This window comes from Calypte anna, chromosome 3 (genome assembly GCF_003957555.1).
Source record: "Calypte anna isolate BGI_N300 chromosome 3, bCalAnn1_v1.p, whole genome shotgun sequence".
Taxonomy (NCBI): domain Eukaryota; kingdom Metazoa; phylum Chordata; class Aves; order Apodiformes; family Trochilidae; genus Calypte; species Calypte anna.
This window is the reverse complement of record NC_044246.1, coordinates 39,841,331-39,853,194: the sequence shown is the minus strand read 5'-3', so window position 1 is coordinate 39,853,194 and position 11,864 is coordinate 39,841,331. Positions and strand designations below refer to the sequence as shown.

General features: G+C 47.3%; 1 protein-coding gene across 1 annotated transcript; it reads right to left on the bottom strand.

Moving 5' to 3' along the window:
• Nucleotides 1-2,300: 2,300 nt before the first annotated feature.
• Nucleotides 2,301-8,905, bottom strand: LGALSL (galectin like). Its single transcript, XM_030448188.1, has 5 exons — nucleotides 8,603-8,905; nucleotides 8,357-8,428; nucleotides 8,111-8,199; nucleotides 7,437-7,614; nucleotides 2,301-4,746 (listed from the first exon to the last, which is right to left on the bottom strand). Exons 1-5 carry the CDS (start codon nucleotides 8,633-8,635, stop codon nucleotides 4,603-4,605), a joined length of 516 nt encoding a protein of 171 aa, XP_030304048.1. The 5' UTR covers nucleotides 8,636-8,905; the 3' UTR covers nucleotides 2,301-4,602.
• Between the last annotated feature and the right edge of the window lie 2,959 nt (nucleotides 8,906-11,864).

The following is an 11,864-nucleotide window of genomic DNA, read 5'->3' as shown; positions in this document are numbered from 1 at the left end:
CTGGGTTTTTTTGCTCTGTGTCCCAGTATGGGGTTGCAGAACGTGGCAGCTAACGTGGCAAATGCCTGTCCCTGGGAAACTTGTCACACAGCTCCACAGCTGTTGGTAGGCTCTGAAGTGCCCACCACCTCCCTCCCTCTGAAGTCCTGCTCTGGAGAGGACTTCAGCATGTCATGCTACCCTAACACTACTACCAAGCTTAAAGAGCACTGTGGCTACTCTGTTCTTGAGAGTAGACTCTTTTCAGTCTACTCCCCAGACTGAAAAGTTTTAAATCCCAGAAGACAGAAATCTCAGTGTTGCTTTCTTACATGAAAATCTCAGGGTTTCAGTCACAGCCTCACAGCAGGAAAGCACCAGAGGTGGAAAGCTGGCACAGCAGAACAGTGAATCAAGCTCTCCCTTTGGTTTTAAGACTGTTTACTCAAAACAGCCCTTGAGAAAGATGCTATGCCTCAAGCAGTTGTCACAGTCAACCGGTTTAGCAATATTACACGTATTTCTTCTCTAGCTAGTCAAGGAGGGGAGGCAGAATACAGTATCTGTTAGTGCAAGTTCACATAGACAACGTATGAATATTTAGTACAAAATGTTCTTTCTAGGTGGAAGAAACATTTGTAATTGTGACACAAAAATAAGGTGTTTTGTAACATTGTTAACAACTTGGCTGTGAAAAAGTGTTTATGTGAAGTATGTTTAGACACAGAGTACCTCATGATACTGAAATATTTCAAGGTTCTTTCTGAGTAGGCAATAACCTCTTTTAAAAATCATCCTTATCACAGCCAATTCCAAACATAACTAAATAATGTGGTCATCAGTTTTTTGGTGTATTTTTGTGTCTGTGTGGGGTTTTTTGGGTTTGTTTTTCTTTTTTCGGGGAGGGGGAGGGGAGTTAGTTTTTTTTTCCTTCTTGGAAAAAATAAAGCTATGCTAACTTAAGGGATTCTGCTCCATATGGGTTTTAACCATTCACAGGGTCTCTTTCATTTCAGAATTAATTTCCTCATTCAGAGGAAACCATGGAAATATTCAATTAATAAATTCTAGCATAAGATTTCAAAAGCTGGTTCACACGCTCATTTACTCCTGAAAAAAATGCAGCTTCCAAGAAGCTCACAAACCACTTGTCCCTACTGAAAAACATTGGGAAAAACTGGCCAAATTTATACATAGCTTTATTGCAGGTCTGGTAGGGCTTTTATCCAAAACGAAGATCTGAGGACTCTTAAGTTGCAGAGACAAGAAAAAAAAATCAGGTATGAATTTTGCAGCACTGTCTCCCCTCGTAAACAGTTGGATCTGGCTCGAAGCCAAACTGAACAGAGAAGTTTTAAGGCCTCAGTTTTCTCAGACTTACGCTGGAAGTGGAAGCATTCAGCAGTTGCTTTTGAACATGTCCAGCCAACATAAGCCAAACATGGGTGGAACAGCTCCTGGTTACATAGGCATCATCTTTCCTTTGCCTGCCATAGCCTGGTACTGCTCAAGAGCAAAGGAAAAGTAAAAAGGCTTCCAAACTGGGGTTAGACAGAGAAATAGATGTGGAAGATGTATCTGTGACTTTCTGCCCTATCCTGAGCTCTCAGCCAAACCACAACCTATCAGAAGCAGGTTCACAGCCCTTCTTGCCTTGAAGCCTGGCTCAGAAACCACAACAGGGTAGGATCAGGTGGTGGGCGCCGCGGTTGGTAGAATTAATGCAGAGGCAAAACCAGAATCAGGTTCAGAAAAGCGTTTTCCCCAAGACAGAAAACAACTGGAGCAGGAACAAATGGGAGTGCCCAGATCAGTGGGTGGGAGCAGAGGCAAAGCAGTTACCACTGGGCCCTTGCTCCTGACAGACACCACTGACAGAGTGGTTCATTGAGTTCATCTCCGTATTTCTGGCATAGGCACTGAGCTGTGCCGAGCCCATGTCGGACAGCAAAAGTCTGAGGGCTGTGTTAACCTACCAGGAATCCCAAGTGGCTGAAAATTCAAGCCAGACAAATTGCTTTTTCTGGGCTACAGTAAAGGCATGGAGAAGAAATCTCTAATTGGACTTGTGCTGTCAGGGATCCTTTTGGTTTTGTGCTACTGTCATGGTGCTATTTACTCTTTCCAGCCCTGCCACTTACAGCCTGCTGGACAAGCAGGGCAGCCTCAGGCAATGGCACTGCATTGGTTTTACATATCTAGTTGGAGAAAGTGCTTGGCAGGGAGGGTGCTAAATCTCTCTGCAAACAGAATTCATCAGTCATGTGCTTCGGAACCACAGAGTACTTCCAAGCTGGAGAAAAATCCAAACACCTCATGTAGAAGCACCTTTCCCTTGGATTTTTATTATCATCATCATCATCATCATCATCATCATCATCATTTTTAAGAATATATTTTGTACCAAAACACTGTCAGCATTCTTTTTACAATGGAAAATGACACAGTCATCATGTAAAAGAGTAAAAACAGAGCAAGACAGGAACATTTCATTTCAAGATTCAATCTGATGTACAGCTTAAAAGCTACACACCAGATAAAAAGATCATCTGGAAAATAACAGGTTCTCTTTTAATTTGGAAACAGGAGGAAAAATCAGGGAATGTCAATGTTAAGGCTAAAAATTCCATTTTTAACTTGCATTTTATAGGTTTCAGCCTGATTCTTAACTTGTCTGCAGCAGCAGCAAGACCTCCCTGGCTTTACAGAGCTTTGTACTTGCATGAAATAAGAATCAGGCTTCTATGCTCAGAGGACTCTGATTGACCTCAACAGACTTTGGACTAGAGCCACAGCTGGAATTTCAGCTTGCAGTCTAAGGCTTCTTAACTGCAGGCCAAATTAGCACAAAATGAGGCTTTGCAACTGGCATTCTACCCTCAACTTTGGATGTTCCAGTTCTGGTTACTTCAAACCACAGCTTTATTGCAGGTTTAACATAATTCTGTTTGTGAGATTCTTCTCTCTCTCATCTTTTTTTTTTTTTTTTTTTTTTTTTTCTTTTTAAATACTTTGCTACAAAGCATGTTTTTGTATTTTGTGTCTTAGAAAGTCCCTATATTACATGTTTTCAAAATTGCCTAAATATATGTTTATATCATGATTGTAACTACTCAGAAAGACCTGCTACAGTCTATTGTGAGCAGCCAAGGAAAAAAGTGTATTTAGTCCTAAAGAAGTTAAGAAAAGTGGCTGTGTTCATTTATAGTGTAGCGCAATCACTGTGTTTATACAGCTATACCTACTATTTAAAAAGCGACATGAAAAGTTATTATTCATGTGCAGTAGCTGATTTTCAAGCATTAATAACTTGGCTGTCTAGACAAGTTTTAATTGTCATATCAAAGGCAGAGTGTGTTCTCAAACAAGTGCAAAAAATCTCCCAGCTCCCCTGGAAAGAGGTTGCTTCTCTTTCTGAACTAAGAGACTGCCAAATTTAACTTCTTCTCTTCTCTTCTAAAAGCACAGTTAAACCTACAAATTTGCTGTTTAAGTTTTTAAAACGCATCGATGTTAACTCAAACCTATCCCGAGCAGCAAAGTTAGTAAGCCCTGAAAAACAGTTTCTAGTGAATATGCAGAGATCCCCCCCACCCCCACCAACTACCATGCCCACATTTTCCCAGGACCTAGAGGGCTCCATTAAAATGTAACTATATGTTTGATAGGAACCATGATTTTTCAAGAAAGATATGTAAAGTTTACCCAGAGAACCTAAGACATTCTGTACATTCCAAATGTTTACACTTTGCTGTTCTTAGCCATCAGTAAGATTGTTCATTTTTACTAATAATACATACAATGAGTATAAATAAATAAACTACAGATAAGCTTTAAAAATTGTATTAACATTACATTGTGCAAAAACTCGTAACAATCTACATTCTATGCAAATACCCTGACTAAACTATACAGGCTGTGTCCTCATACCCTCATTTGTTTTTTGCACAGTTCTTGGGCCAAATCAGCAGCTGGGAGCAATCAGCAAATTCCACTGCAAGCCACAGAGGTAATGCTGATTTACACCAGCAGAAGAGCTGACCCCAGGCATGTGCAAAAATCCCATAGAAACCAGTGGGAATTGTGCTTGACTAAGGACTAGACAGTTTGATTGTACCCCATTAAAGTGAGTGGGAGCTTTGCCATTGATTTCCATGGAACCAGGCTCAGGCCCCAGGTAAGGACATCAGCACGTGGCCCTGTGTTGTGCTACACTACTCCACTTCAGTGCAGAAACAATATTTGCAAAAGAAAGACTTATTTGTTGTTGTTGTTGTTGTTGTTGTTGTCACTGCTGTTCAGTAACTGGTTTTAGTGCTGCATTTCAGAAATTGCCTTTCTGTGAGATTTGAAAAAAGACTGCAAGTCTTTCTGAAGCCATTCCAATTTGATTATCCAGCCCAGGTGGGCTATTTTGATCCAAGACAAATGGTTCAGTGTCTATTAGCCAACAATGTTCTTCATTAGGATAAACAGCCCAATCCCTCGGCACAGGAGTGAAGAACTGCATGCGGAAAAGGAATGGGGCAGCCTTCCTACCATGGCTGTGTCCAGAGCCGGCTGTCACTTCTCCAAGTGGATGATGGCACCTGAGCCGGTTTGGAATCTGCAGTCCTAATAAGGTCAGCCAAGTTTTGTAAGCTGAAGGTCTCCATTTATCTTTATCGTGTCAATTGCTGACAGTGTTTCAATACGATGGTAAAAATCAAAGAGCTGATGTCCATCCACAAATATTCTAAACCGAGGATGCTCGCAAAGTATCTCAACCTGTACAAAAAAAAAAAACAAAACAATGAAGCATGTTGTTCACGGTGTAACTGGGAACTTATTTCACAGAACACAAAGAGCCGCCAGCAGCCTTTAAGTAGTGCTGGTGAGGTTACACATTTTGGCACTTATGTGCCAGGTAACAGCCAGGGCTGAGACCAGTTTGCCCCCATGACTCCAGTTACACTGTAATGGGTCTGCTCTTACTTCACAGGGGCGTTAATCCAATCTCACCCTGTCATGGCAGGAAGGACTCCAGAACCCAATCCCACTGGCATCAGGGAGGTTTTGCCTCTTGGAATAATGCCAGAAACAGACACAAACTGTTAGGTACAGGGGGAAACCCCCCCCCCTGTGTTTGCAACCCAAATGTTGCATTCCTTGCTTGAGAACTATCTTGCTGCAAAATGAGGGGGTAGTTCCCTCTGCAGCACTTTCTGCGCTTCTGTTAATTTACTGGGAGGGAGTGAACGAGAGAGGAGGGTACGGTTTGCCCTCCCCTCCCACACACAGAAGCAGAGCTGCTGCAAAACTAAAAAGCCTTCACTGTGGTGGCTGTGGACAGCCCAGGAGTCCCTGTTGGACCAGACTCCATACTGGGGCTTCAGAGAGGGAAATGCAGTGCAGAATGGCTTGAATTCAACCAGACAGTTTGCATGAGGCACAAACAGGATCAGAGAAGGACACAGCTCATCTCTCCTCCTAAAGCCCTGCGGAAATGCTCTGGAAAAGCAACAAAGCCTGGAGCTGAACAAGCTTGGACAGGTTGGGAGATTCCTGTTGTTAGGGGTGCCTTGAGAGGGTGCCCTGTAGTTAAAGTTCCCTGGAGCTGCCCCAGCAGGAAGCAGGGATAGGAGTTCACAGAACAAGCGCTTCTCTGATAGGCCCACTGAGGCCTCCAGGTCCGGGCAGGCTTAAGAATAAAATCTGCAGGGAAGCCACAGATAAATAAAGGATCATTTCAAGAGGCTGGTGGTCCCGAGTAATGTGCTGCTTCCAGACACTTGACTCTGCTGCTATTACAGCATATAAAAATGGGAACGGGGCCAGTGACTGACTGAGCCAAAGCCTGACTGACTTACAGCACGTTGCAGTGGGAGAGGAGGCAGCCTACGGTCCAGGAGAGCTTAAGCTCCTGGGGACCAGGTAGCATACCATGTCACGGGGAAGTGCCTGTGCTGCTGCACAGCTCCTGTGTCACTGCAGCAGGTGCATCCAGCCTTAGGCCTGGTTATGTAAAATACATGGTTAGCCTCAGCCCTGCTTACCGTGCATTTTTTCAGCTCACCCTGGGCCACACCAGAACAATAACTGGACTGGGTCACCAGTAATCGGCAAAGAACACTTAGTAGCCTAATTAATTCACTGAGAGTAGAAACCATCAAGGGTACAAAGTCAACTGGGAGCCTAAATTCCATTATGTATTTGGGGAAAAAGAAGAAGAACATAAAACCAAAGAAAAATAGCAATACTTCCCTTTCCACAGTATTTCATGCCAAGCGTGCAATACTGTCAGCTGTCATTAGTGGGACACCCACGAAACATGCTCTGGGTAATCTGTCTGGCTTGTCTGAGGGCCCAGCCACCACCCACTGCAGCAGGTAGCGTATAACGCTCTCTAGTCAGAGCAGGGCCAAGCCTCCAAGCCCTTTCAAGCACATTTCCCACATGCACCAAAGGGTGTTGCCAGTTCTGATGTGAGAGTTTGAAGAAGCAAGTAGAGCGCAACCAATGCGCAGCAAAACGATTCATAAGCACCCTCTCAAAGCCAAAGCATCTGGGGAGATGGTGAGCTTTTGGGGTTGGGGGAGATTATCTTGGGGGCAAGAAGGATTAAGAGAGTTTGGCAGCTGGTCAGAGCATTGGCATTTAGCAGAGGGGCCAGCGAGGTTTCGTAAGAGGGGTGAAGAGGAGGAGGGGGTTTTTTCTGGGTCAGCTGCAAGGAGAAGGCATGCAGCCTTTTTTCCCTCAGTGCAGTGAGGCCACTGAGAGAGAAGCAGCCCTCCACAGCTGCACACTTTGTTAGTCTTGATTTGCAAAGACATCTTCACGTAACCATAAACACTACAGATGGGAATATGCTTCTAGGTCAATCCAGTCCATCCCTTGCACCACAGCATTTCCACGTACACCATTTTCAAGTGACTACAGATTTAACTTTGACAGGAGATTTAATTCCAGGGTTCAGAAAAGAATACCACAATTACTTAGCTGTTTAATCTGATAACACGAAGGGCTATAGTAAACCTCAGTGTAACATCCCTGGAGACAAAGGATGAACAAGATCCTTATTAGCTGCACTAAACTGCCAACACCATGTCCATTAAAAAAAACATACGGCAGCCCCACAGAGTATTTACATTCTCCAGTAATAACTTTTAATGCACTAATAACACACTTTTTAATTTATAGCTATAAAACTAAGCTCATGAAGAGTGCTTCATCACACAGTATTACAGTCCCTGCCTTGTCATAGCACCCCAGTGTGGTGTTCACAGCCCCATCGGAATGCAGCAGAAGCATTTCCACATAACTTCTGACAGATAGAAACAATCTGGCAACCGGTGTCTCAACCACAGAATTGCGGGCTACACTGTGATTTCATGAGAGGCAAGTCAGCTTCTGCTGCAACTTTGGTCATATCACACTTTATCAGATAACGCACAAGCTGCTGTCATCTTGGTACTCACCCTAAAAGGCTGGTCCGGTATAAAAGGAAAGTAAGGAATAGACGATTGCTCTTCCCCCCATTCTCCGGCTACACAAGAGTTTCTGACAAACTGTCTGTCTGTAAACACAGCTTTCAGTTCAATAGCTACATCTGCAGGAGGATCTTCCGACTCCCCGCAAGTCAGACTGATGCCAAAGCTGCAACACAAACAAAAAGGCTCTCGTTCAGCCAGAAACAAGCAAATAAGCTCCAAATGCTGCTGGTCTCAATTTCTCAGCTTATTAAAGCCATTGGCAGTACAGCAGCACCGGGGGGGTGACAGCTCAGCTTCCTCAGGGAATGATCCCAGAGCTCATCAGGGACAAGAACATAGTTATTGCACACACACACATATGTAAATATATATATGTGCATGTGCGCTGTGCATATATGTGTATATATATGTGTATATATATATATATGTTCTATATGCTCCTTTACTCCCCAGTGACATGTTGGAAAACAGGATCCCTTAAAGAAATGCCCCCTCTATGGGTCAAAGGAGAAATCAGCACGCTATATTTAAAATGATAAAAATAATCCCTTTCCAGAAAGGAGGGATCCGTGTGTATGTGTGCCTGTGTGTGGCCTGCCCCCCTCGCCCCCTCCCCAGGCTCAGCGCCCCCGGGGCGGGCCGCCCTGCCCGGGTATTACCTCTCGGGATTGAGGTCCACTATGCCCATAACTAAGATCTTCTTTCCCGGCCTCATTCCTCCTTTGATGTGCCCACAGAAGGGGACGATCTGGAAAGGACAGGGGGGAGGATGGCGAGGGTCAACTCGGCATCAGCAGCGGCCGCCGTTGTGCAGCCGGGGGAGGGGGGAAGGAGGGGAGGTAAAGGTGTTCAAAAAACCCCAAATCAAATAAAATCCCAAAGAAACACAAATGAAGGTGATTTACCAGGCGAGGGAAGTACACATCAGCTTGCACAGGGGATCCCAGGGAGTTGTTTAAATGCCCGTCCTCTATTTTCTGCAGGTAGAAAGGAGAGCGCTGAGGCGGGGGCAGGCGGAGCCCCTCCCGGCCGCCCGCCGCCCCCCTCCACTCCGCAGGTGCCCGGCGTGGGGGGCCTGCTCTGTCCTTCCTTCCCAGCCCCATCCCGGACCCCGTCCCGGAGCCCCGGGAAGGGGGCAAAGCGGCACTCACCAGCGCGTCCCGCTCGGCCACGGTCCCCGCCATCTTGTGGAAGCGGCAGCAGCGACGGCGCCGGGGACGGGGCGGAGGGGGACTGGAGGGGGAGGAGGAGAGGGAGGGAGGGAATGGGGCTGTGCGGTAGCCCCGGTGGCTGAGGGGCAGCGGCGGAGCCGGAGCGGGAGCAAGAGCCGGTGCAGAAGTAGGAAGGAGAGGAGGAGGAGGAGGAGGAAGAGGTGGAGGAGAAGGGGAGGTGGCCGGCTCTGCCTCGCCCGGCGGGTAGCCCAGCCCCTGGCCCGGGGGGGAACTGGGCAGGGCGGGGGCTGCTCCTGCCGCTTCCTTCGCTCCGCAGCGTGCCCCGCGGCGGGGTCTGGATGAAAGAGCCTCGGGGCCCGGACCTGAGCGGGGAGACCCCGGCCCAGCGGTCCTGGTCCGCTGAGGGTGGGCGGCTGCAGGAGGGGAGGGGGCACCGGTGCCCGGGGTAGGCCCTGGCAGGGACCCGGCGGTCTCCGAGCTGCCGGGGACCCAGGGACCCCTCACCTGGGCCTGCAGGTGAACAGTGCTTGGAGAAGGGCCGGTAAGGGGCCACAAAAAGCCTCGCTCCCCTTATTTCAGGGAGCACCTTTATTTCTGAGCTTGGATACCCCAGCGAAGAAGCCGAGACGGGCATCTTGGGTAACTCCTCCAGAGATGGAGAGATGGCTGAGCACCCACCGCCCCCCTTCCCCTAAAAGGAACTGTCATCCTCCTCCCCTCCGCGGCGTGGACCCTCGGGAGTGGGGTGTTTTGGGGTCGTGGACCCCCGGGGGCGAGTGGCTGCCTTGGTGGGCCACGTCCGCCACCGCCCAAGGGTGGCACAGCCCATGGCAGCGGGGCGAATTGCAGCCACTGAGCCAAGTCAGGCAGCAGCTCCTTTTGAAATCCACCCCGCCGGCCTCTTAATGAGGCACGGTAATTGCCTAAGTCGGTCGGTCGGCTGCCGGTGACCGGTTCCAGAGAGGGAGCTCCTGTTGACGTGCCGTGTCCATCATTATGCAAAGTGGCGGTGGTGCCCATGGGTGTCCAGCTCTGCGGAGAGCGGGATGAAGCTCCCACCGAGGACACCAGCCCTGCTCCTGGTGGTCCTGCGAGGCCAGGAATCCCTCGCCTTTACCTCACCACAAGCGACCTGTTCCCGACAAGCATGCTCTAATGACCTTGTTGAGGACCCAGGGAGGTCCCAGGGAGGAAGGGGGGAACTGAGAAAGGTATTTTTCTCGCTTCCTCACCGCTGAGATTTGGAGGCATGAACATTTCTTTAGCAAGGTGACACAGTGGCTGGGCTTGGCCTGTTTTCTAGAGGACTTCACATGGATTGCTTGGGTTTTTTTGTGCTTCTTACCTGGGCATTGGGCTGGGTTAGTTCATGTTTCTGTCCCTCCTCTGAGGCGTTGTAAGGATTAATTACTCATGTTGAATAAAGTGGAATGGAAGAAGCTAAGTCAGTGCAATATTTAGGGTTTCAATACAATGGTGTGTGTCCATTGGGAAATGCTTGCAATCAGTAGGTGATGCCATTTGAGAAATCAAGAGCTGCTGAGAGCAAGTAGAGATTGTGCAAGTGTTTGGATGCTTGGTTACTTTTCAGTGGTGCCCACTAATTTGGAGATGTTTTCGTCTCTGGATGCCCAGCTGGAAACTGGTCATAGATGCTTGTGTTTGTGCGTGCAACTCAGCTGGAAGGCACATACTGGAGTCTTGGCCTCTTCAGTTGTACAAGCACAGCTGGACACACAACAGGCATCCCTGTGGCCCAGGTCTCTTCCTGGGAAAACTACTGAACTATTTTCTTCGTGCCAAAATATTGGTTGTCAACCATTACCAAATGGAAAAGCACTTTCCACAGATACTTCAAGGAAGCTGAATTCTTAAGCAGTGCAGTAACATGAAACCATCACATGTTAGAAACAGTTGGCTTTCTTTTGAGTGGTGAGTTGAGTGCCTTCACAAGCTCACCTCAAAGATCAGCTGTAGTTAGCTTCAAAGTTACGTCAGCTCCCATGTGCTGCTCACCTCACCAGTGCTGATGCCAGCTGTATTATGCTTTTTCTTCTGTTGCCCTTTTAGTGGTAGTGTTGCATGATGCCCAAAGAACTCTTTTCAGAACACCTTGTCTTTTCCTCTGATGTACAGGGAGAAACTTTTTTGGATACGATTAAATTTATTGGACCTAAAATCAGGCCAGCCAGTTTTTTGTGCCAAAGCATGAATTCTTGTGAGGAGAGAGGGAGGTCATCATTATGTCTTGTGTTTTGTAGCTGGTTTTAATTGAACATTTTCATTTCAGAATAATTAAGTAGTAAGACTTGGTCATTTGGCTAGCTGCTCTGCCTTGTGTTTATTTGGTTTTTGGCATGTTTTCTAAAAACTAGCACAAATGTGACGTTTGTTTTGTTGGCCATGGAAAGGTTGACTGGAAGAACCTGCAGTACGAAGTTAAGATGGGGGAGGACATGCCCGTGTTTTTAAGGCGCTGGTGGACTGTGCCTTTATATTTCTGTGTCACTTTCTCCTCTCATCTGCTGGGGACATGACATCTGCTGGGGACACTGAAAATCCTGTTTGCACCACAAACAAGGTGACAGGACGGGAGTGTATGCCTCTGTGTGCTTCTGTCCTAATGGTGTGATGGCTGCTTCTGTGGTTTCTCCCAGGGGGTGTTCTCCAGCAGTACCTCTGCCCTGCCCAGCAGTGTGTGGAGCAGGGTTGCTTTTCTGTCCAGCACTGAGCCTTCCACCCATGGGGAAGCTCCCTTGAGCCCCAGTTCCCAAGCATGTTCCCTTCTATAAAGGGCTGCAGGGAAAGTGCTGACATCTGAGCTCCTACACTTGTTCTGAAGAAAGGGAGAGGTTTGAGCCAAATCTTTTCCCTCATCCATGCAGTCCTTGTTAAATCACCAGCAAAAAAATAGGTCCTGTTCAATATTTATACCAGCCTTCTTGACAGGAAAGCTCCTGAGGTTTCATGCTCGAGGGCCTGAGCTTGCAGACCTCATGGTTGTACCTGGAGCAACACGATAAATATTTGTGCTCAGCTGAAATAATGCTGAGGTACAAAGTACTGAACTCGACTATTTGACCAAGTACAAAAATCCTCAGGGTTGGTAGGCATTGTCTTCTGTCTCTAGGTTCATGCAGCCCTTTGTGCAATGGGAGTCTGGGGCCTGAAATAGTGAGAACTGTAAAAAAAGATGAAAAGGAAGTGGCATGGTGTGAACACTACTTGGGAACAGTTAATG

What these genes read in the sequence shown, in the direction of transcription:
- LGALSL (XM_030448188.1), bottom strand. Translation starts at nt 8,635, where the DNA reads ATGGCGGGGACCGTGGCCGAGCGGGACGCGCTG. An exon ending in GTGGACCTCAATCCCGAGAG is followed by an intron (nt 7,615 to 8,110) that starts GTAATACCCGGG and finishes TTTGTGTTGCAG; the next exon opens with CTTTGGCATCAGTCTGACTT. An exon ending in TACCGGACCAGCCTTTTAGG is followed by an intron (nt 4,747 to 7,436) that starts GTGAGTACCAAG and finishes TTTTTTGTACAG; the next exon opens with GTTGAGATACTTTGCGAGCA.